The sequence below is a fragment of the Caretta caretta genome, chromosome 1, assembly GCF_965140235.1.
Source record: "Caretta caretta isolate rCarCar2 chromosome 1, rCarCar1.hap1, whole genome shotgun sequence".
Taxonomy (NCBI): Eukaryota; Metazoa; Chordata; order Testudines; family Cheloniidae; genus Caretta; species Caretta caretta.
In genome coordinates this window covers 329,899,662-329,924,956 of record NC_134206.1, presented here as the reverse complement: position 1 = coordinate 329,924,956, position 25,295 = coordinate 329,899,662, and the positions used below count along the sequence as shown (strand labels likewise).

Genomic DNA, 25,295 nt, shown 5'->3' with positions numbered 1-25,295 from the left:
TGAATCTTAATAGCTTTATTTTTATGTTCCCTTAAGATGGGTGGTTCTGCACATATGCAGTAGCACCCTGTGTAAGAATGATGAAAATCACGCAGCTGCATGTTTTCAGACTCTTAGACTTAGAACAGAGCTCCCAGAAGTACATTGAAGAGACATCAAAAAAAAATTGAGTCATTTTAACAAACTTGTGGGGAGCATGCGAGTGATGCTTAGGGCCAAATACTACTCATCTAACTCACATGAGCAGTTGCATTGACATCATTAGGACAGTTTGGGGGAGTTAGGTATGCCTACGCAACAGTGGCTACAGCAGCCACTCTTGCACCATAGCATACAGGCTTCCTGTATTGATGGAAGTGGTTTTCCCATCAATGTAGTTAATACACATCTCTGAGAGGTGGTAGTTAGGTCAACAGAAGTATTCTTCCATCAACCTAGCTGTGTCTACAGTAGGGGTTAAGTTAACCTAACTACAGACCTGATTGAGGTAGCTAGGTCAATCTAATTTTTAGATGTGTAGACCAGGACTTTTAGGCAAGTAGATTTTGGCCCTAAGTACACATGCTTCAGCTCAATAATGGAAGCTTGAAAGGCCTACAAATATTTTTCAAATGTATTTACAATCTTATCAAAAAGTATTTATTATTTTATCATCTTTGCAGTGCCAGAGGTGTGCATGATACTTTGCAAACATACAAAGAACAAGACCATCACTGCCCTGAAGACCTTATGAGAGCAAAAACACATGGAAGCTGATCAGTAGCAGAAGGCTAGCCCCCCAAAAGGAGTTTTTAAGGAAGATTTTTAAGATCATATTTTCAAGGACTGTGTATTTTTACAATATTGTTGTGTTTATCCATGTTTTAGAGGAATTAATGGCCACTGCCATAGTAAAGGCTGAATAACCATTTCCATTTTAATCCCCTGGTTTCAGTTGTTTAAAAAAGATGGTTACTTACCTGTACTGTAACTGCGGTTCTTCAAGTTGTGCGTGCAGACATATTCCATTCAGGTGTGCGTGCACCAAAGCCAGAGAACTTTTCTTAGCAGTACCCATCAGGATGGTGCTCATGCCCTCTGATCCTCATAGCCCCTCCCATAAGGGTGACACCTCCCCAACCCCCCTTAGTTCCTTCGCACCAGAATCAGAAACTGAAGACTCCCATGTAGAGGGACACAGGGTGGATCATAGAATACCTGTCTGCACCCACATCTAAAAGAACAATCATTATTGTACAGGTAAGTAACCGTCTTATCTTCTTTGAGTGGTTGCAGAGATGTATTCCCTCACTCAGGTGATCCACAGGCAGTACTGGTAGGAGGTGGAACTCAGAGCCTGCTTAAATAATGACTGAAGAGCTGCTTCCCAAAAATTGTATCTGACCTAGCTACTGTGGCGAACACACAATTTTTGGCAAAAGTTTGTACAGAAGCCCATATAGCAGCCCTACAAATGTCCAAAACTGCAACATCGCTGAGAAATGTGATCAATATTGCTTGAGCCCTTGTTGAATGAGCCCATAAAGTCTGTGGGGGTGTGGTCTGAACTACTCCATAACCTGTGGTAATGCAGGAAATTATCCACCTAAAGATTGTTTGTGCAGATACTAGCTGACCTTTCATAAAAGACAAAAAGCTGAGAACAAAATGATTTAGTTCTTTCCAGACAGAAAGCCGGGCACCACCTCACATCTAATGTCCGATGTTCCCGTTCATCTACATTCAAGTGTGGCTTAGGAAAGAATACAGGTAAGTAAATAACCTGGTTAAGGTGAAACTGTAGCCTCAAGGACACTTTGTCTTTGAACAGCTGAGTAAGGGGAGGCCCTGCCATAAGGTTCTTCACTTCGCTGACACTTTTTGTGGAAATTATAGCAACAAAAAAGGCTGTGTTTTGGGAAAGGAGAGACAACGAGCAAGTTGCTAGTGACTCAAACAGAAAACCCATGAGGGCAGCCAGTACAGTATTAAGGTCCCACAATTACAGGTGGAAGCAAGCAGACAATACCGTTCAGAAATCTCACTACCACAGAGTTTGGAAAAACTGATTGCCCTTGGACTGAAGGATGGAACACTGAGATTGCTGCCAAGTGAACCCTCGATCAGCTACGAGGCAGACCCAAGGACTTCAAATGTAACAATCTAAAATGTCCTGAACATAAGATAACATCAGTGGAATTACCTTAGATATTGACCAAATTGAAAAGCTTCCATTTGGCCTAACAGGTAGTCCTAGCAGATGGCTTCCGACTGTTAAATAGGACACTCCTATCTACTCCCAAACATTAACCTTCCTCTTCATCTAGCCACACACTATCCATGCCATGAGATATAGACTGCTCAGAGCTGGATGTGCAACTTGGCTGTGGTGCTGAATCAGTAGTTCGGGAAATAGAGGAAGAGATCTGGGAGGTCAAATAGCTAAGAGAAGCTAAGAGAACCAACACCTAGCCAGCGCAACAAGAACCAATTTGGCATGGTCCAACTTCTGCTTGAGGATAACCTGAAAGATGAGAGGAATAGGAAAAAAAGCATATATCCAATTCAGATGAGTGAGCACGTTCTTTCCATTTCTGGCCAAAGAGTTTTGTCATGGGATCGGCGCAGCGCATTTTCGGTCTGCCCAGCAGTCGCTTGTGGTCTCTGGGGATCCAGTCACTGAATGTGCTTTCCACCTATTGTCTTGCCTGCGGACTACTTGACCCGTCCATCTTCGCTTTGCATCGTACATCACCCGCACTACATTGGTCACCTCTGTACGGCTTCTGATCTCCTCATTCGGGATATGATCACGGAGCAATATCTTACACATTCGCCTTTCCATTGCTCTCTGGGTGACAACAAATGGGTTCACGGTGTTAAGGAAAAGTTAGCACATGTGACTCCATTTTGGATTGGGGCCCACCATTGTTTAAATGCCAGCACATCATACACCAGGAGGAGTGATCCTTAGATACTGAATCCCTGTGAAAATCCTCCTCCTTGTCTCCAGCCTGCCTTGACTCCCAGTATCTGGTTTTTGTCAGTCTCTAACTCCCTGTCTCTTGGCCTTGATGTGAGGCCTCCCATCCTGATAATAAAGGTTACTGATGCATGGCTTTAGGACCATGCTGTGTAATTAACATACTGGTATAGCACGAGGAATGGACCAAGCAGGGATAGGTGGTAGATAACACAAGGGTTTGTTTATTGGCTAAGGTTTCCGATGCACGAAGGCAACATGCTTTGCTAAAAAGTATATAACCTTTGTATAATCTGTATTCAGGGCCCCCTCCTGGCTAGCAGGGGGGCACCACGCTTGAGCGTAATAAACGTAGTGTCTTTTGGGAACTCTGCAGTTGTGGACTTTGTTTATGTGCCTCAGCCTAGATTCGAACTGTGCGTGACCTATCAGGTATAATTTGCAGCATTGGTGTGCGTGTCCTATCAGGTGTAATTCGTAGCATTGGTGTGCGTGTCCTACCAGGTATAATTTGCAGCAGTTGTGTGCGTGTCCTACCAGGTGTAATTCGTAACAACGGTCACCTTTTAACTGTCGGGATATAAATCCTAAGGAGTGTAACGTGGCCCTGGAGTCCTTAAAAGAATGTAATGTCTCATCTGTCTTTTTAGAAAACAAAGACCATCCATCAAACAGTAAGTCTTCTATGGTCTGTTGCATATCTGGAGCAATGCCAGAGTTCTGCAGCCAAGAAGCCATCCTCATTGTTATTGCCAAGGCCATAATCTGAAATGAGGTGTCCACCACATGGAGCGCTGACTGCACCGATGTCTATGCCACTAGACAGCCCTCTGCCAGGAAAGCCTTGAAGTCTTCCCTGAGATCCCCAGGTAACTTACCAAGTTATATTTAGACAAGAGTGCCTGCTGATCAGCAATGCACATCTGGAGGGAAGATGTAGAATAAACCTTCCTCCCCCTTAAATCCGATTTCTTGGCTTCTTTATCTTTAGGCGTGGATTTATATCTGCCTTGATACATTCTCTCATTAGCAGCAGTCACCACAAGCGAATTGGGAGTTGGATGTGAGTAGAAACACTTAAATCCTTGAACGGGAACATAGTAACATTTGTCAGTACATTTCAGTGTAGCAGGCACAGACACTGGTGTATGCCACAGGAACCTTGTCAGCTCCACGACAACTTCATATATAGGGAAGGCTGCTCTTCCCGGGGCTGAAATCTGCAGAATGTCCAGCAATCCATGGGTGTTCTCTCAGACAAACTCAGTGTGGATACCCTATGCTGCAGACATCCTCCTTAGAAAGTCCTGATAAGCCTTAAAGTCTTCCAGAACCAGGAAGGATGAGTCTGGGGCTGGGGAATCATCTGGTGAAGAGGATGACAGAGGTGGAGGAGCAAGAACCTCCTTCTGAGGCAGAAGTTGTTCCTCTTGCTGTACTGGAAATTCAGCAGGGGCAATATGGGTTGGGCCTCCCATCTAGGCCGGGCAGGAGATGAAGCAACCAGACAATTCAGTGATCTCGGCCTAGAACGAGCAGTTGACTGGGCTCTTGAAGAATGTGAGACAGTCCACGGATCACAAGGAGGCCAATTTGGAAATGAGTAGGGTTCCAGAGGCCAATGAGCCAAGAACTCCTATCCTCCAGTCACTCTCATTATCAATAATGCTCCTTCATAGAAGATCTAAAAGATTTGCAACACCAGATCCTGGAAGGAGATAGGGAAGAAGCAGCTGATCCTGACCTCAAGTATGAAGAGTCCCCTGAATAGCTGCCAGTAATCAAGGGGCCAAACCTGCTAGGGCTACCAAACACTCTGCTCTGACTAAAGTCCAGTGCTGCATTGAGATCTCAGCCAGAACTGTAGCCACTGCCATCATATACTGGCAACTCGAAGCTGCAATAACATTCGTTATCAGGAAGCCCATCGTTACCAGAGTCAAAGCTGGTACTGAGGAAGAGGTTGGTGCTGGATCAGGAATTGATCCCAGGTTAGCAAAGGCTTGGGCAATGAAAATGGTATTGGTACTAAAAAAGGATGTTTCAGTCTGAATAACGGGACTGGGTTCACCTTTCTGGCACATCTCAATGAAGTAACTGAAACAGAGGAGAGTCCAGGACCAAAAGGGAGAGTAAATCAGATGCTTTCTGGTAAGCCAGTGGGTTCAAGACTGTCAGTGTAAAAAGCAACGTCAGTACTGAATTCAGTGGCTCTTCAGTGGATGGTGCTGGAGTCGACGGTATAGTGCCAATCTGATCTTGCCTTGGTACTGGAAAGTTAGTCTCCTTTTTAAGCCCTTTCCGAACATCCTGACTGTTTTGGCAAACCTGGGCATTTGTCGTGTTTGGGCATAGTCCAATAGTTTCACCTCTGGTTCTGAGCCAAAAGTACTCACACACACTTGCACCCTCACACCTTGCTTTGCTGTCCAGATCGCAGCCCATACCCATTCCTTTTCCTCCCTGCCCTATCTCTGCTACTTGGCTCAATTGGGAGCGTGGCAAACATTCAGAGGAAGCTTGGGCCAGCCCCATGTGTCCTGTTTTAGGTTTAGGGAAATATGGTCACCTAACGGAAAGTGGATAGACAACCTGGCTCTATCTAAGGCATTGAGAGAAACATGGTGGTGTTCCACCTTCCTCCTAGAAGAGAAGGGAGAGTCTCTCTGAGCTCTGGAATGGCTCCAATTAGTTTTATGAATACTCTTCCTTGGGGAACCAGAGGAAGGGAACAGTCTGAATCTGGCAGCCTATCTGGGGTCAGCATCAGCTCCAAAGACTGATGGACCTGGCAATCTGCAGAGAGCCCCAGGGCTCAATCCAGCCTCATGGCAGTTCCATGAGGTGCTGTATTAAATGTAAGCCCCTGAGTCCTTTTCTTAAAGGAGCAGAAAATGGAGCACTTTTCTTTAATGTGCCCCTCTCTTAGACATAACAAACACCATGTGTGGAGGTCATTATTGGGGATACCCACCCCACAAAAAGGACTGTACTTAAACCCTAGTGAGGGCATATCCATGTTACACTATAAAGAGAACTAATTTCTAAACTAAGTATTAACTACAAAGGTACTACTTACTAACTTTACAGACAGTCTCACTGTTGTCATCAGAAACCGTGAGGTAAAATCTGTACAGGAAGTTCGGACCCAAGCTGCAAGCAGTGAGAAGGAATGAATCATAGAATCATAGAATATCAGCATTGGAAGGGACCTCAGGAGGTCATCTAGTTCAACCCCCTGCTCAAAGCAGGACCAATCCCCAATTAAATCATCCCAGCCAGGGCTTTGTCAAGCCTGACTGTAAAAACTTCTAAGGAATGCAGGGGAGTCAGGGCAGCACCGCACTTATACGGACCAGCATGGCCCTTATATAGCCAGGGGAAGGGCTATGAGAGCCAGAGGGCACAAGTGCCACCCTGATGGGTACTACTCAGCAATGTTCTCCAGCTTCAGCCCACACACACCTGAGTGGAATACATGTCTGCAAACACTCAAAGAAGAACATTCCAAAACTTTAATCTTTAGGCTGAAATTTCTCAGACTTGCTTGCAGCCAGAAACTGCTGGAGAAATTTTTTGGAGAAATTATGAGCAACCATTTTGGAGTATGAGGGGAAGAACAACAACATCTTTGTTACAAAAACATTTTGTGACTTTTTAATACATGTTATTTATCAAAATCATTTTGATTATTAATAAATAAGGAAATTTATTCTGGAATGTAAAATTGAAAAGAGAAAGATTCCCCTCGGAGAGGTATTAGAATATAGGCTATGTCCTTGCTCATATCCCATTATTTTCAGAAGATTGTACAGTATATGTCTTTGGGCTGAGATATGTCTGAAACTTGCTTGTTCCTGGACAGATCAAAAATCGTTATATCCTTTTTAATGAAAACATTAGACACAAGAATGTTAGGCTATAGCTTATGTTTCCATTAAGTGTAGTTATGACCTGTGTATCAAGGCAATAAAAAGGTAGCATAGACATAATACTGGATCCCATCTCCCATGGATGGAAGGCAGGAGTAACAGAAATGAAGGGATTTACATTTTTAAAGTACAGCAGATGTACTTTGGAAATACTGCAGACAGGAAATTGCTTGAAAATGTGAGTATCAGGTACTTCCTTGCTACTATCATAGTACGTTTTAAGTCTTGTAAAAGGGGGAAAAAACAATTTCCCAAAAGTAACATACACTGTAACTGAATGGAAAGTGTATTAAACATTAGTAAACTTGATGGTCTTCTATTAAATGAAAATAAGTGAATACACTCAAATTTTCCTTTGACAGTAACAATATTTTTTGATGTTCCCAGTTTGGTGCCTGATCCTGCAAACCTTTATTCCTGCGCTAGGTTCCACTGCAGTCGGTGACTCTATGGGAAAGAGTAAACACTATGGGCCTGATCCAATGCCCACTGAAGTCAATGGAAAGACTCCTATTGACTTAACTGAGTATTGGATTAGGCCCCATGAGAAAGCAAGGGCTTGTAGGATCAGGCTCACAAAAACACAATAGGTACAGGGAATAGAAATTTCTCCTATCTGCTTTTTAGAATCAAAACTGTAGTAAACCATCAGGAAATCTCAATTATTTCAGTTAAGTTTTTAATCACAAAATTATCTGGAGCTAGGTTCTGTCATTCTGTCTCAGGCTAACTAGAACTTCAAAAGTAATCCTATTGATTTCAATGGACCCAACTGCACCGTCCTTATTCATGTTAGTGAATACTTACTCATGCAGGTGGTCCCAACTGGACTACTCTTGTAAGTGCTCCATACTGTGACCAAGAGTAATACAGTTGGGCCTCAGGTGAGTGAGAGCAACAGTCTGAAACCTACTGAGCAAATTAAGATAAGTTCCATAGGAATGGTGCCACAATATCATTATGAAATGTAATAAAGCAAGCAAAGGTATCATATCAGCTTCTTGTATTCATAAATCCCATATCCTCTTAATGGGAACAGGCTTGGGTTTTGTTCATCACGAATCTTGGGCCCTGATTCAGCAAGATACTTAAGCAAGGGTGAAACTGTAAGCATGTGTGGAATCAGGGCCCTATTCATGAGTTTACTTGCTAAGTTTTGTAACAAATTAAGTATTGTTTCCCTGCATAGAATACACATACATTTGCTAAGAATAATACTGCTGCTTCAATATTTGCAATGATTATTTTTTGTTATATTTCCATTGGCACTCTTCTTTTGTTTTGACTAACTGGCCTAACATCTGGAAAGAAAAGCTTAGAAAGAAGCTTAGCCCCTTCAAGCACTACAAGGCAATGATTCTAAAACTGTCACAGGCATGGGACAGAGTGGAAATGAATTTGCTATGAGCACTACAATATTCATTACAGTTGGTCCAATGGGGATCCTGAAATATTCTTCTATATAAAATCTAATTCCAAGGGTCAACAAATTTATCCATACAAGCAACAGGTCAAGTGTCCTCTTTATCCAGAATGGCAATTTTTTTCTCTTAAAATTATGCTTCTATATCTATATTTAGGCAATGGAAGCTGTTGGGTGTTGCCAGTTTTGAAAACCAGGCAAATCCCTAAATATGGCAGTTGGTGTTTGAATTTAGGCTCCTATTTATGAAATCTCAGCCCAGTAATCCAATCAAAACATTTTGAGAGATTGCATATGATTTTTAACAACTATATAAAATGTATTATGTATGTATGCAGTGGAGCAATTTTAACCTCCATCATTAGGACAGCTAATGGCTCAGGCCCCAAATTTAAAACAAAATTCTCTTCTGCAGTGCAAAAGCATGTTGCATATTCGGCACGTTTCAAACCTACTGAACTCCCTCTGACAGAATACTTGAAAAATATGCAATAGAGATCCGCCGTGCAGAGTGCAGAAAAGAATTTGGCCTTCATGGTTTCTACTTGTTAGCACCATTTAATGGTGTTGGATCCACTGGGCTTGAAACCTGATGACCTTAACTACGGTATTCAAAACTAACTTCTGCACAGTACTTACAAAGTCTAAATTACAAGTGTAAATATCTATCTTCTTTGAACTTCATTTAAATTATTATAAAAAGTGCATAAAATAAGTTTATATGAATCCCTCTTTCATCAAAAACTCAAAGCACATACAAATTAAATAATAGATGGTTAGATGACTTTTCATATCATGTCTCAAGATGTAAGGATATGATGTATACTGTAGGTACAGTATATAGCACAGAGAATGACAGTGTAATGGCCACTGTTAGCAGTTAGTTCAGAAATTACTACAATGATGAATGACAAGATGGGTGAGATAATATATTTTATTAGCCCGATTTTTGTTGGTGAGAGAGACAAACTTTCAAGTTTGAACTCTGACGAGTAGTGCTTTAACGTGGCTGTGTAGCTGCGGCACCAGCGCTGAGAGAGAGCTCTCTCAGCACTGTAAAAACACCCACCCCCACAAGGGGAGTAGCTACCAGCGCTGGGAGCATGGCTACACTGCCACTTCACAGCACTGAAACTTGCATCACTCAGGGGGGTGTTTTTTCACACCCCTGAGTGAGAAAGTTTCAGCGCTGTAAAGTGGCAATGTAGACAAGGCCTGATTACATTTTCCAGACCTAAAGAAGGTCTGTGTTAGCTGAAAAGCTTGTGTCTCATCAACAGAAGTTGGTCTAATAAAAGTTATTACATCGCCCACCTTGTCTCTCTAATATTCTGAGACCAATGCAGCTACAATAACACTGTATACTACAATGATGAATGGTAAATTTCAGGGATAACTTATCTGTCTTGTGGGAGGAGGGAAAACTGAATGTCTGAAAAAAACACATGTCTGAATGCTGTTGTGTCAGCAACAGAGTTTGGATGATTGCCTGCAGCATGGGGCTCTGCTGCACGTAAATGAGAATAAGAAGCAACATACAGTATCTTAACTGGCTAACTGTGGTCAAAAAACAGGAGAAAATCTAAAGAAAATTCTTATACTTACATTCTTGGCCACTGTCAGAGGACAGGATACTAGGCTTGATGGACCTTTGGTCTGACCCTGTATGGTCGTTCTTATGTTCTATTATAAAACTTTACAGTTTACAGTTCCAAGAATTCCAAATCTCACATAAAATATACTAAAAAAATACCAACAGTGATTAAATTATATTTTAAATTAAATTAAAATCCCTTGTTTCTCCCCCATTTGTGTTATCTGGGTTACTCTTTTCTTTTCTAGGCCTCCATCAAGGATAAGGAGTTTTTAATTGCTTTTGAACAAATACTGCTTTAGAGCCAAACACTGATTTTCTTGCTCACGGTTTTGCATAAGCAGGGTCTGAGTCAACACTGAAGAGCATATCTCCTATACTAAAACACACAGTAAGGAGTCCAGGGGAAAGAAATTGCTGAAGAGGTTTCTCTCGCAGTTTCTTCCAGACTTCTCTTTCAGGAGAGCAGGGTTTGGACTCCTATTGAAGAAGCAAATGACCTGGCTCCTAGCACTGTGGATCTTGGAGGATCTGCCAAGAGCCATGAACATCTGTGTCGAAGACCCACGTATCTAACTTGGCTCCAAGGCCCTCTACGGTTGTTTCCTGCTCCTGGCAACTTGACATCTTTGAAGCTACCTTGCCAGAGCTTCTTTCATTAGCAGCTATACCTTGGAGCACAATGTAAGGGGGGCCTCTCTATTATAGCTGTTACAAATTTTTGTACTTAAATGTGTTTTCAATGGAAAATGCAGTGTTCACACATTCAAAATTTCCTTTGGCAAATTTTGATTCTGTCTAATTTTTCAATTTTCCCTCAAGCTTAATCAACCTGAGTCAAAATATTTCCATTTGCCAAACCGTACTGAAACATTTTTGTTTTGGATCAGTTCAACATAAATCTGTGTGAGTTTGAGCTGCAGCCAAGCCTCATGGGAGTTGTATGTAGTTTGAGTGTCTCATGTCTCCATTCTCCTTCATGGGCTGGGTTCCCTGACTGGACTACATCTCCCATGATGCACCACAGTTTCCTCCACTGGTTGAACAACCATTAGTGCAGCATCGGAGCCATCTGATCATGTGTGTCTTGGGGAACACACTATGCCTGGGAAGCCTGGCAACTTAAGACATAACAGTTTAAATCAGTTCAACAATCAAAAATTAAATATTTTGATTTGGGAATATCAAAACTTTTCATTTCAATATGCAATGTCAAAATGAAATGTTCCAAATTGAAATTTTTTTGGCAACTTTCCATTCCATAAAACATTTCAACATTTCAACTTTTTGTCTTGATTCAGGATGAAAAGAATTTTTACAATATTAGAATTTTCCACAGGATGAAGGATGAAAAGAATTTTTACAATATTAGAATTTTCCACAGGATGAAAATTTTGATTTGCAGCCAGCTTAATTCTCCCTGGAAAAGGGCTACAGAATGAGAAATTCAACCCTGGTCTGTATTACCTTTACAGCAGAATTCCCTCCAGACCCTGGGCAATGTGTATATCCCTCATCCAGCTCCTGGCCTTCCCCTGGATGCTCCAGGGTCTGAATCAAAGAGGGATGGGTGCTGAAGGGAGAAGGTCACTGCACAGCCCCTTAATAAGGCAGTTTGGGGGCAGGGCCACTGAGTTCACAATTATGTGGATCCAATGTCCCAGAAATCCTGCATGGCAGCTGCAGAGAGGCATGGCATGGAACAATGAATGTCAAGGGTCTGAATTACAACTCCTTGGCTTGCCTGCAAGTCAGGGGGTTGAATTCCAAACCCCCACAGAGATCCCTTCACAAAGCCCAATTACTACACTGCCCTTTCTTAAGCTAAAACACTACTGCGGTTATGAAACTGTTTTTGAAATGTATCAAATTCATCAGTACAAAATAGTCTGCAAAGCTTTACGGAATATTTTAAAGATATGGTAACTTCACTACTTAATATTTGTGTGATTTTTTTAAATGGGGGTGTGGGTTACAAAGGAAAAATATCTAGGTAAGAAACATATCGATTTTTTTTATGGGGTTTTTACCATATCTGAGACAGTGGTTCCAGAAATATCAATAGACATCAATGAGGTCATGTTTCCCAGTGCCTCAATCCCAGCATCAGTCACACTTTCACAGTAACGAATATTCAGGTAGGTCAGATTATGGCACCTAAATTAAAACACAGAAATGTGAGCTTTCCACTTCTTTATGGAAATGTTTTATGTTATGTACATTTTTTGTAATACCTTTGGCTGGGATTTTCAAGGTAGCCTAAGAAATCAGGCACCCAGCTCCCATTCAGTTTCAGTAAGATTTGGGGACATGACTTGCTGAAAAATACAAAATTATGTATGAGCTACAAAAATTAGAAACCAACAAATACTACAACCAAAATATGAAGAACAAACAGCAATCAAACACTACCCAAAATCAGAAACTTGGACTGCAATTTATCTACTTACACTTGCTTACACGTCCAAATAAGAAATAGGACCTAATTCTGAAACACTTACTGCCAGGAATAGTGTTCAGTACTCTAAGTAGCTATTTTGTCCAATGGGGCTACTCACAATTCTAAACATTTACACAGAGAGTATGTTTGAAGATGAAATCTAATTATAGAACACACTGCCAATTTGGGGCACCTGCCCTGTTTTTGACAGCCTGCCCTGAGGTAGGCATTCAAGGTTATGAGCTACTCCAGCCAGTGGCAATAAGATCATGTAATCAAGACATAAGATTATGTAATAATAGCCTCAAAATATCCAAACTCTACAGAATATTTACTATTCTACATAGTGTAGGTTTTTAACAAAAACATTGATCCAATGCAAAGGTTAAACTACCGACAATATCTGTTTCAAAACATATTCTTAAATAACACTGTAGCCAAGTTTTCCTTATATTTGAACATCAAAACTACACGTCAGTTCTTTTGGGCCTAGCTCATCCTGATTCTGCACTATGGATGAAATCTACTATTTCATGCATGGTTTTTTTTGGAAAAATAATTCTGTACATTTTAAATACATTAAATAAGAATAATCCAATAATTCTCTTTTTGAATAAACTATGTTGTGCTAGACCCCCTCTTTGCTTGGTAGGTGCATTACAAGAGAGAAAAGTATTAAGAGCTTCTTCCTCATATACAGTCAGCAGATAGGAACCCTTCTAGTGCTCAAAAGAGCAGTAGGGGTACACCCAGCTAGTGCCCTAGCCCACACTCCATGGCCTCAAAGGAGTCTTGTCTGTCAGCTAAAAGACACAGGCATCCCCCAGTCTGCTAACATGCATGCTACTGTTAGCAGCAAACACTGTCAAATCATGAATGTTGCTCCTGCTCAGAGGAGTAACTAACAGTGGCCTGCATTATGCCATCTTGTCCTGCAACTGCAAGATGACTTTTTGGTAGATATACAGCAGGCACTCCTCCAGTCCCCTTCCCGGTGTTCCTATTGAAGGTTAGATTTATAACTTGATGTGGAGGGGGTTTGCCATGCAGCTCTCATTAGTTTGTGCAACCATGGTTATGCATATTTATTGAGTTAAGAAAAATTAAAGACAGCTCTGCCACCTGGCAACAAGCTTTTAAGCAGTTATACTTTGCTGAACTTCACTTTCCAGTTTTTTGAATGAGTAGAGATGAACTCTCAGTCATAGCGATCATTTTCATAGATTTTGAAGGCCAGAAGGTACCAATAGATTAGTCTGACCTCTGTAAAAACACAAGCTACAGAATTTCACCTAGTTACCCTTGTGTTGAGCCCTATAACTTGCCAAATTAAATTTTCTAAAAAATAATATTTTAAGAGAATAATTGCTAATTACCACCAGATTAATACTGGTGTCACAATAATACAGTACCTTTGGGCTATTTTCATGAGAGAGGCATCAGTGACATGGATACAGTTAGTGAAGTTCAGTTCTCTTAGCTTTGTCCCTGAAGATCCTTCTAAAAATGGACGTAAACCTGCATCACTGATTCTAAAATATAAATACAAAAACATATTCACACACACACACTTTCATAATCCACATGATTCAATATATAATTTGCATCTGATGACTGGCATTACAGATGAACAATGACTGAAACTGGTAGTTGCCCAACATCATTTATTTTAGCCGAATTTGAATAAGTAGCCAGGGGAAGAATTTGACAGTTTGGCTTATGAAAAAGAAGCCCTCTAATGGCACAGGTGCAATGGTAGAATGTATGAGTGGATACTGCATTACCTATACCAGCAAAATAGTCCTCCAGCAACAGTCCCACAGTGCCACTATTCCAGCAACAATGACCGCTCTAAACTTTGCTGCCCAGGTATCAAACAGACTGGAAAGCTGACCCTCTTCCCCTCCTCCCTTTGGAAGACCCAAGCATATTTTTGAAGTGCCTCCCTTCCGGTTCGCTCCCATTGGCAAGCACACCTTTGTGACCACATAGTTATGGTTCCCCACAAAACTCCAGCTAAACTTCAAGCTGCTGCCTGGTTCAGGAAAGAAGTCCTGGATTTCCTCAGCTTTTGAAGAGAAGGAACAGTGCAGAAGCTCCAGTCCCCCTGGGCAGTGGCCCCAGCTTGGGCTGCAGCCATGTGCTGCCTGCCATCCCGGTGCTCTGGGACTGTGGGAGAGGCTGTGGCTGTGCACCACCTGCCCTCCCAGCATTTCAGGGCTGGGGGCAGGGTGTGTGGCCATGCACCGCCTGCCCTTCTGGTGCTCCAGAATTGGGGGGGGCTAAGGCTGCGCTGCCAGCGCTCTAGGGCTTGTGGAGCTAGCCTGGGGCGGGGACCGGTGGTTGCGGATGGGGGGGTCTCTGGCGGAGGGGGAATACGGAAGGGGTGTGGCCTCAGGTGGAAGGGGCGGGGCTGGGAGCTAGCCTCCCCCAGTCAATGGTTCATGTGCCACCCATGGTGGAGGGGACGGAAATGCATCTGTTGCACCGAGAGTCAAGGGAGACCAATAAAAAATCTAGGGCTAGCCCCTGCATCTATCACTTCTATGCAGAGCCGGATGCCATGCTTGATGGGGACACCACCTCCATCACCCCAGAAATTACCATGGACACCTCACAAGACCTGAAGGAAAGAACCCCAACAGTGACCAGCGATGGAGAGCTTGTTGAGGAGGGTGCATGTGAAGAATGCAGACAATGTGGAGAGCCAGGAGTGTAAACCAAATCTAACCCAGATGAGCCTGGAGGGAAAATTCACTGCTACCACTTGTTTCATGGCTTAAAAAATAAATTGCTCACATCTCGCAAAAATCCTTCCTACGCACACTCAAAATAGCATCCAAAAGTGCATGGGGAGGAACCAAAGGAATTGCATTTCAAAAAAGTTGGTTTATTTTAACAACATGCACTGGCAGTCATATGCAAAAAGAGAGCAATGTCAATAAAAGCATTGCAAGCAGAAAAAGAAAAACACTGATCCTGAAATCTGAGCATTCAAATAAAAACACATAGAAAATTTCAAATAATTCTTGCAAGCAATCCAGGAACTGCTCATTCAGACTACCTGATTTTCTATGGCTAACAGTATACAGTAAACATGTATTTTAAACATCAAAACATGCAGAGCTTTGGTTTTCCAATCCAAGAGTCTAAGCCCAAAACAAATTATTTGCATGCTGTAATTGGATCCGGAGGTAGAAAGAGTTTGTTTTTGGCTCTGTGGATCTTGGCCTTTAATTGACCTGCACGGCTAAGGAGCAGTAACCACTCTCCTCCTCTTTTGGAGTGTTGTGTTGATCTTGTCGCAGATCTCCCTGTTATCATCTGGCATAACCTTGATAAAGTTTTAAAGGAGTTATTTTTTAAGTTTTGCCTTGAGATTTCTTGGAAGGGTTGCTTTTGTTCTTCCCTGGTATAGGAAACTTTCCCATGCCACTCTTCAATGAATTCTGGCAGCACCATCACTGCGAAGAGGCTAGCAGCATAAGGGCCCAATGGCTTTGTGTTGCCTTGAGCAGTTGCCTTCTCTTGGCCTTTGACTACTTCATGAGTGATATTTTCAGCGAGAATCACCATTGCCTGTAATAAATGTTGCAATATTTACTGCACTATCTCTATATTTATTACCAAGACCATCACCCTCTCACTGCTATAGGCTCTGAAAAGTGCCCACATTATATTAATCATACTGGGAGCTGCTGAATTGTTCTAATACAAGCAGCCTGGAAAGTCTGACCCTGTTCATATTTTTATGAATTTTTAGGGGAACTTTTGAGGGAATTTTCTCATTTATCTTTTTCTGGAGGCCAAGCCTTTAATTCTAACAATGTCTGTCTGTCTTGTTGTTTATCAGTGACCTTACCTAAGGTATCCTTGAGAGGCACCCACACACACACCTGTTGAAAAGACTAACTTTGATCAAAAGGAAAAAGAAACAGTCACTGGAGGACATGTTCTCAGATCTCTTCAGGACCTCCAGGTTCAAGATCCACAAAACAAGGGAGTTTAGAGAAATCACTTGCTGGAGGAGAGGCAGAAGGACTAGGAGGTGCATAGTGAAGTCCACCAAGACATCATGCAGCTCCTGGAACAGCATATTCAGATAAAAAGCTCCCAAAAACTTTCACTCCAGCAGCCATTGCAATGCTTGGACAATTGTAGGGTTCCAGGACCTAGCCCATAGGACCCCCCCCAGTCTCCCAGCATAGTGTGTCACACTATCCCTTCCACTCAACCCCAGTGAGTGAACCTACTCTGATAGGTGATTCATACAGGAAAACTCAGCACCTTTTTTTTAAATGGTTTTAAATGGGGTTTTGTTGAAGTGTTATTGTTTATAACCGTTCAGTAAAGTTTGGTTTGTGAAAATCAAGATTTATTTTGTCTTATAAGACATCCATGTGACCCGCAAACCAATATCCTCTCTCCAGATTCAAACAGTATATTAACAATTCATTTCTAATTATTCAGATACAAGCAAACTACAATTGAATTACAAAGTGATACAAATAAACACAAAGCAAAATACTGGCTTACTACACAGAACACCATCTAAAATGTGCTCTTAAAGCCTCCTTCAACTTTCCAGCACTTTGGTGTGCTCTTGTAATTGCCCATGGGTTTGGATGTTCAAAATCAGACAGATTTTCCAGTTCCCCTCCTCCATCTTGTTTGTAATGTTTCTCCATTTGCCTCACAAATATGATGCGTCACACATTGCAGCAATAATAGGAATATTTGGCTCACTGAGATCCAGTGTAGTTATGAGACAATTCCACCATCCTTTCCATCTACCAGATGCACATTCAACAATCATCTTGCACCCAGCTCAGAGGATAGTTATATCTTTTCTTACTGTTGTCCATGAGCCCAACATGTGGCTTCATAAGCCAGGGAAGCAAAGGGTAGATTGGGACCCCCAAGAATCACAGTTGGGATTGCAGTCTCGCCACTGTGAAGGTGCTGGTCCAGGAAAAATCTCTGTGAATGCAGCTTGCCATCAAAGTTGTGTGTTCCTGAAAATGCAAGTATCATGCACCTTGCCAGACAGCCCAATGTTAATGTCAGTGAAGCATCCCCAGGGATCCACCAGTGTTTGCATAACCTGGAAAAGTATTCCTTTCTGTTTATATATTCAGAAGCAAGACAGAATCAGGATATGTCTCTCATAGTGCAGCCTGGGAAGCCCACAGCACTCAATCCATCTATTATTTCCTGCACATTGCGCAGAGTCACAATCCTGCGTAGCAGGACATTTTTAATGGTATTCCACACCTGGATGACAACAGCCCGTACTGCGGACTTCCCAACATGGAATTGATTGTCTATAAATGGATAGCAATCCAGTATTGCTAGCTTCCACAGCATGATTGCCACCTGTTTCCCCACTGTCAAAGCAGCTCTCATTTTGGTGTCTCTGTGCAGGAGGACTGGGATAAGATCTGCACACAATTCCAAAAATGTGGCCTTCTGCATTACACACTTACACTGGTACCCCAGATTTGCATCATGATGTGATCCCACAATTCAGTGCTCATTTCACGGGCCCAGAAGCACTACTCCACCATGTGCAACTGGTGAATGTCTGCAGTACCTGGCGATTTTCGTTCCCTGTCTGCAGCATCCACTCCTGCTCAAATTTCTCATTTTCACTGCTGCATGCCTGGCCACTGTAGTAGCTCTGGGGTTCTGCAAATACAGAAGAATCAGGCCCAGCTGCCCTATTCCTACAACAGACACAAGAACTCCAGCATTCTGTTCACCATTTATGCTTCTGCCAGTGAGATGGCAGAGAGATCGAAAACTGGTGTAAATAATTGTGGGAATTTTAAAAAATACAGCACAAAAATATAAGATCATGGGATGGAGACTGGAGTAGAGCAAATTGTGGGAACTTGAATCTAAGTTCCCATACGCTTTCTTGACAGGAATGCTGACATCCCACAATGCACTTTCTAAATGTCCCACAAGGCAATGTGCCAGATCATGCAGTGCACACTGGGAAACCTACCCACAGCAATGTGTGTCTTGCCAATACAACTTCTCACAGTGTAGACAGGAAGCACCAGCAAAGTGTGCACACAGCGCAGCAATGTTACAATGTCAACAGCCCTATGTAGGTAAAAATGTTACTGGTAAATCCTTCTAGTGTAGACATGGCCTAAATGTTAAAGCAGAAAATTCAGGCAGCTGTCTCCACTATCATAATGTCATGCCACTACAGTAGCACATCTCAACACAACATAAATTATATTTACATGCATTGTTATCACATTGTGATGCAGCATCAACAAGCCCAAAAGTGATTTAATTGCTTGTGAATCATCATCACCATCATCATCATGTTCCCATTGTTTAGGGCCGTGATGAAGCTCTTCCACTTCTGTCTGTTTCTGGCAAGTCTTTCAATGGTTCCCCAGCAGTGCCCCAGGTTTTTCAGCTCAGCTTCCACAGTTCTTTGCCATGTTGTTTTCAGGTGGCTTTGTTTTCGCTTGCCTTCAGATGTCCATCTTATTGATATTCTGGTGATGGAATCAGTTTCCATCTGAAACACAAGGCCAATCCATCTCCAACGCCTCCTGGCAATGATGGTGCTCAGATCCTCTTGGCTGCCCTGTGTCGATAGATCTTGGTTTGAGATTGTTCTGGGCCAAAAGATACAGAGGATTTTTCTGAAATGAAGACAGTTTGGACATGTCATACTTTCTCATTCCCCAGCATTCTGCACTATAAAGTAGTGTTGAAAGTACGCAACTCTGATAGATCTTGAGTTTGGTTTTGGTGTTGTATTTTGATGATTTCCAGACTGTATTTAACCTCCTAAAGGTGTTCCTGGTTTTACTAATTCTGTTCCGGATGTCCTGGCTTATTCCACCATCCTGGCTGATGGTGCTGCCCAAGTATGTGAACATTTCTACATTGGTGAAAACATGATCCTCTATCTGTACTGGTGATGAGGCAATATTAAAGGTAATGATATCTGTCTTATTGTGGTTGATTTTGTCCTCTGGTGTCCGTGCCTTGTCGTGGCAGGACAGCTTGCATGCTCTAACGATCCACAGAGTCTGTGTTGGTGGGGGCTTTTTGCTCCTGGCAGGTTCAACCATGCTGGACTGGTCTGTGGGGGAGGGGCCAGACAAAACAGACACTCTGGTCCTCCAGGTTGGGGATTAGGCACAGGGCTAACAACCCTATCCCGTAAAAAACAAAATATGTTACGAAAACAGCAGCAGAGAAATCGACCATTCCTGTGTGTGATGGCCTTCAGGAGTCAATGACCTATATGATTGCCAGTGGTGAAAGCCGAAAGGAAGCCAGTGGCATGAAGGCTGACGTGCTCAACACTAAGACAAAAACCAAACTCATTTTTTGGAACATATGGACAATGTACAAAACAGGGAAGCTAGCTCAGGTCACAGCAGAGACGAGATGCTCCAGCTTACAAATCCTGGGTGTCAGCGAGAGCAGATGGACAGGATCAGGAAGATTAACAACAGCCTTGGGAGAAACTTTACTGTATTCTGGACGGGATGATGGACAAAACCATGAGAGCGTTGCCATCCTTTTGCTTGTGAATGTAGCCCCTTAAAATTAGGATGACCCTAGAAATCTCAAGATAAGTAGCAATCCAATTGCATGGCACTATTTAATGGGCCACTGCCAAGATTTAAATAATTTTTTGCACTCATCCCTCCTGACACATCCACTACACCACAAAACCTAGAATGGGGACAGTTTTAGGGTTCTTTTGTGCTGTTCTGGAGCATGGGCCAGGATCTGGTCCATAATCTATTTGTTATTTGGCTTTGTTTCTAATAACGTAATACAAATTTAAATTTGAAAACAGATTTTACATCAAATCTATTTTTCTGCAGTAACGCAACTTGCTGCTTTTATGCTGATAACTGTGAAAAAGAAGGTAATTTTGTTAATGTCCTAGTACTTCCTAGTCCGAATACATTATCTCCATCTTCAAGAAGCTAATAAAACAAGCTTAATCTCTAATTTCCCTGTCCCACTGTACATTCTATTCTGTTTCGTACTATCCTCACTATGGCCTGAATCCAGCAGAGTACTTAAGTACATGCCTGGGACTACTCATGTGCTTAGAGTTACATGCGTGCTTAAGTGCTTTGCTAGATATGGGTACTAATCAATATTTATATCCAATGTATTTTTCAAAACATGCTACAGAAAAAACCCCTATTTTTATTTGGTACATATTTGGTATATTTGGAACAAAAATGTACCAAATATGCAATACTTTAAAAAATAAATTAATACTATATTTATTAGCACAGTCAGAGCATTTAAATCTGAAAGCAATTCACCTTAAGAGGAATATAAATGATTTAACTAAAATAAATAGATCACAGAAAACTGGATGTAATTTATTACCTTACACAGTCTGCTAAATTCAATACAAGAATATACTTCAACGGAGAAATTGTCTTAAGACTGACATCTGTAATCTTCTGGCAATCAGCCATATAAATGTGCTTAATTTGTGGGCAGGATTTGCTCATCAACTGGAAACTTAAATCAGTAATCCGATTATTCCCTGTTGAATTACATGAAGGTATAAATCACATATTAGCCATGCATTAAGGACTTGATCCAAATCCCCACTGAAATTAATTGAAATGCTCCTACTGATTTCAAATGAGCCAGATCAGACTCTAAAAGCATAAATTAATAATTCTACTGAAATACTGTAAAGTCACTGACCTTCAATTCTGACCTTGACAAGTTTACATTCAGCAAGGGCTTTAAAAGCTACATCAGAAAGATGTGGAGAGTCCAGAAAAACAACAGACATAATCTGTTGGCATTTTTCAACTAAAGCCTTTGAAAAGAAAACAAAAAAGGATGATTAAACAGAACATCCACATTTGTGGTATGTCACATAGCCAAAAACTAACTAATATTTTGTTCACTGATCTAATAACAACCATTGTGTTTTCTGTAGCTCACGAAAGCTTATGCTCAAATAAATTGGTTAGTCTCTAAGGTGCCACAAGTCCTCCTTTTCTTTTTGCGAATACAGACTAACACAGCTGTTACTCTGAAATCAATGGTACAGATATTCAACTTAAAATCTTGTATTTTTTTATTATAATTTAAAACATAAGGGGGAAAATATCAGTGACCCGAGGGATGCTGGGAGGGCGGGGGGCAGAAACACAAGAGTATACATCTAGTATAACAATTAGATTTGCAGAAGCTTGAATTTTTTTTTACCATATCTGTGGCCCTATTGTACCTTCAGTTTTAATGCAGAACTCTTCATTGAAGTCAACAGGAAGTTCTCTGCAAAAAATCAGCAGCACAATATTGGCTTGATATTCTATACTAATGGCCAGCTAAACTTTGATTTAATACAAAATAAAGCCAAATAGGTCTTATTTATAAGATAGGAGATTATGCTTTGATTGTGCCAATGCACAGGTGGGAAAAGATGGAACAACTGTTGAAAGTTTCTGAGAGTAATCAAGTGTTAAAAGGACTTGTAAATCTGGTCTGGAATAAAATTGATCTAATTTGTTTGGTGATTTTTAAAAATATATATTCTTGTAAAAAGTGTTTAAAGGGTAAAATTCTCCTATTAGACTGCATGTGCGTAGCTCCCTTTGAAGTCAATGTGAAAGGTACACATGTATTCAATGGCAGAAATTTCCCCTAAATGCAAGGTTGTTTTCAATTTCTTACTTGAATACATTTGTCTGTAAGAGTTGGCATATCATTGATTACCAAGTGCTTAATCCCACTGCAGCTGTTAGCAATATATCTGAAGCCATCAACAGAGATCTAATTAAAAAAAAAAAGAAATCAGATTTTATAAAGCATTTACAGGAAACTCAACAAAGAAAAAACAGTTACTAACCTTTCTGTAACTGTTGTTCTTCAAGATGTGTTGCACATGTCCATTCCAACGTAGGTGTATGCGCGCCCCAAGCACACTTGCTGGAATTTTTTCCCTAGTGCAGTGATTCCCAAACTTGTTCCGTCGCTTGTGCAGGGAAAGCCCCTGGCGGGCCGGGCCGGTTTGTTTACCTGCCGCGTCTGCAGGTTCGGCCGACTGTGGCTCCCACTGGCCACAGTTCGCTGCTCCAGGCCAATGGGAGCTGCTGGAAGCGGCAGCCAGGACGTCCCTCCACCCACGCCGCTTCCTGCAGCTCCCTTTGGCCTGGAGCAGCGAACCGCGGCCAGTGGGAGCCACGATCGGCCAAACCTGCGGACGCGGCAGGTAAACAAACCAGCCCGGCCCGCCAGGGGCTTTCCCTGCACAAGCGGCGGAACAAGTTTGGGAACCACTGCCCTAGTGGTATCCATCAGGTCAGCTCTGACACCCTCTGGTGCTGCACTCATAGGGCCCTGCCAACCCCACTCCCCTTCAGTTTCTTCTTACTGACTGACTCAAAGAAGAGGGGATAGAGGGTGGGTTTTGGCATGGATATGTGCAACACATCTCAAAGAACAACAGTTAAAGAATGGTTAGTAACTGTTTTTTGTTCTTCAAGTGGTTGCACATGTCCATTCCAATGTAGGTGACTCACAAGCAGTTGTACAGGAGGTGGGCTTGGAGTTCATACAGGCTGGCTATAAGACTGCGTGGCTGAAATTGGCATCATCTCTAGCTTGCTGGGTGATGGCATAGTGCAGGGATAGCAAAACGTACTGACCCTCCAAGCCACATATGACAATCTTCAGAAGTTAGAGAGCTGGGCGCACCTTCCAGGGCTTGGGGCTTCTGCCCTGAGGTAGGGTGGTGGGGGTAGGGGCTTCAGCTGGCGCCTCCCCTGGGGCTGAAGCCCTGGAGACCCAGCAGGCACCTCTGTGGGGCTGAATCCCCTAGACCAGGAGATGGCAAACTTTTTGGCCCAAGGGCCACATCTGGGCGGGGAAACTGTATGCAGGGCCATGAATGTAGGGCTGGGGCAGGAGGTTGGGATGCGGGAGGGAGTACGGGGTGTGGGAGGGGGTGCAGTGTGCAGGAAGGGACTCAGGGCAAGGGGTTGAGGTGCAGGAAGGGTGTGTGGTGTGGCAGGGGGCTCAGGGCAGGGGATTGGGGTGCGGGGTGCAGCAGGGGGTCGGGGTGCGAGCTCCAGCCTGGCACCACTTACCTCAAGTGGCTCCAGGGTGGCAACAGCACGCAGCAGAGCTAAGGCAGGCTCCCTGCCTGCCCTGGCCCCATGCCGCTCCCGGAAGTGGCCAGCATGTCCGGCAGTGGCTCCTAGGGGTGGGTGGGTTGCCACTTGCCTGAGGGTACCACTCCCATGCGCTGCCCTTGCCTGAGGATACCACCCCCGAAGCTCCCATTGGCCATGGTTCCCCATTCCCAGCCAATGGGCGCTGCGGGGGGCAGTGCCTGCAGGTGAAGGCAGTGCATGGAGCCCTCTGCCCCTCCCTCCCGCAGGGGCCGCAGGGACGTGGTGCAATCCCGTGGGCCGGACTGAAAAACCTGACTGGCTGGATCCAGCCTGCGGGCCGTAGTTTGCCCTCCCCTGCCCTAGACCCCCATCCCTGCTGGACAGAAGCCCCTTGCCCCACCATCTTGCTGCAGGGCAGAAGCCCTGAGTTCCCCTCCTCCCCCGTCACAATCTGGTAGGTGGAGAATGGGGAGACCTGGGGAGCTACATGGGCCACACTGTAACTGTAAAAGAGCCGCATTTGGCTTGCAAGCTGCTGTTTGGCCATTCCTGGCATAGTTCATTGAGAATGTGTGCACTGATGAGCAGGTCACTGCTCTGCAGGTGTCCTGAATAGGGACTTGCACTAGGAAAGCAGCCAAGGAGGCCTGCAATCTTGTGGAATGAGCAGCCAGGTTAGCTGGGGGAAGAACACCTGCAAGTTCATAACACGCCTGAATGCATGAAGTAATCCAGGATGAAATTCTCCGGGTGAAGATGGAAAGGCCCTCGTCAAGGTTCCTCCCCCACTCTGAACTCTAGGGTACAGATGTGGGGACCTGCATGAAAAACCTCCTAAACTTATCTTTACCAGCTTAGGTCAAAACTTCCCCAAGGTACAAAATATTCCACCCTTTGTCCTTGGATTGGCCGCTACCACCACCAAACGAATACTAGTTACTGGGGAAGAGCTGTTTGGACGCGTCTTTCCCCCCAAAATACTTCCCAAAACCTTGCACCCCACTTCCTGGACAAGGTTTGGTAAAAAGCCTCACCAATTTGCCTAGGTGACTACAGACCCAGACCCTTGGATCTTAAGAACAATCCTCCCAACACTTGCACCCCCCCTTTCCTGGGAAATGTTGGATAAAAAGCCTCACCAATTTGCATAGGTGACCACAGACCCAAACCCTTGGATCTGAGAACAATGAAAAAGCATTCAGTTTTCTTACAAGAAGACTTTTAATAAAAATAGAAGTAAATAGAAATAAAGAAATCCCCCCTGTAAAATCAGGATGGTAGATACCTTACAGGGTAATTAGATTCAAAACATAAAGAACCCCTCTAGGCAAAACCTAAAGTTACAAAAAAGATACACAGACAGAAATAGTTATTCTATTCAGCACAGTTCTTTTCTCAGCCATTTAAAAAAATCATAATCTAACACGTACCTAGCTAGATTACTTACTAAAAGTTCTAAGACTCCATTCCTGGTCTATCCCCGGCCAAGACAGAATATAGACAGACACACAGACCCTTTGTTTCTCTCCCTCCTCCCAGCTTTTGAAAGTATCTTCTCTCCTCATTGCTCATTTTGGTCAGGTGCCAGCGAGGTTACCTTTATCTTCTTAACCCTTTACAGGTGAGAGAAGCTTTCCCCTGGCCAGGAGGGATTTCAAAGGGGTTTACCCTTCCCTTTATATTTATGACAGCCCTTCATTCTCTCTGCTATCGCTATGAACAGCTGAGTTGATCTGCAGAATGGTTTGGCCCTTTGTACATAGAAAGCTAGAGCCTATGTAACATCCAAAGAGT

General features: G+C 42.9%; 1 protein-coding gene across 9 annotated transcripts in view; it reads right to left on the bottom strand.

Annotated features, from left to right (window-relative positions):
- FBXL13 (F-box and leucine rich repeat protein 13) overlaps window positions 1-25,295 on the bottom strand; it is a 171,984-nt gene that overhangs the window by 32,368 nt on the left and 114,321 nt on the right. For 5 of the 9 annotated variants that reach the window (XM_048836444.2, XM_048836442.2, XM_048836437.2 and 2 more), the window contains 6 exons: window positions 22,060-22,158; window positions 21,079-21,196; window positions 20,749-20,911; window positions 13,764-13,883; window positions 12,146-12,229; window positions 11,942-12,068 (listed from right to left, as the gene is read on the bottom strand). In XM_048836444.2, coding sequence (XP_048692401.1) covers window positions 11,942-12,068; window positions 12,146-12,229; window positions 13,764-13,883; window positions 20,749-20,911; window positions 21,079-21,196; window positions 22,060-22,158 — 711 coding nt within the window. Of the gene's footprint in view, window positions 1-11,941; window positions 12,069-12,145; window positions 12,230-13,763; window positions 13,884-16,704; window positions 19,023-20,748; window positions 20,912-21,078; window positions 21,197-22,059; window positions 22,159-25,295 lie in introns of those variants that run through there. The other 4 variants (XM_048836438.2, XM_048836440.2, XM_048836439.2 and 1 more) reach the window with 4 other exon arrangements.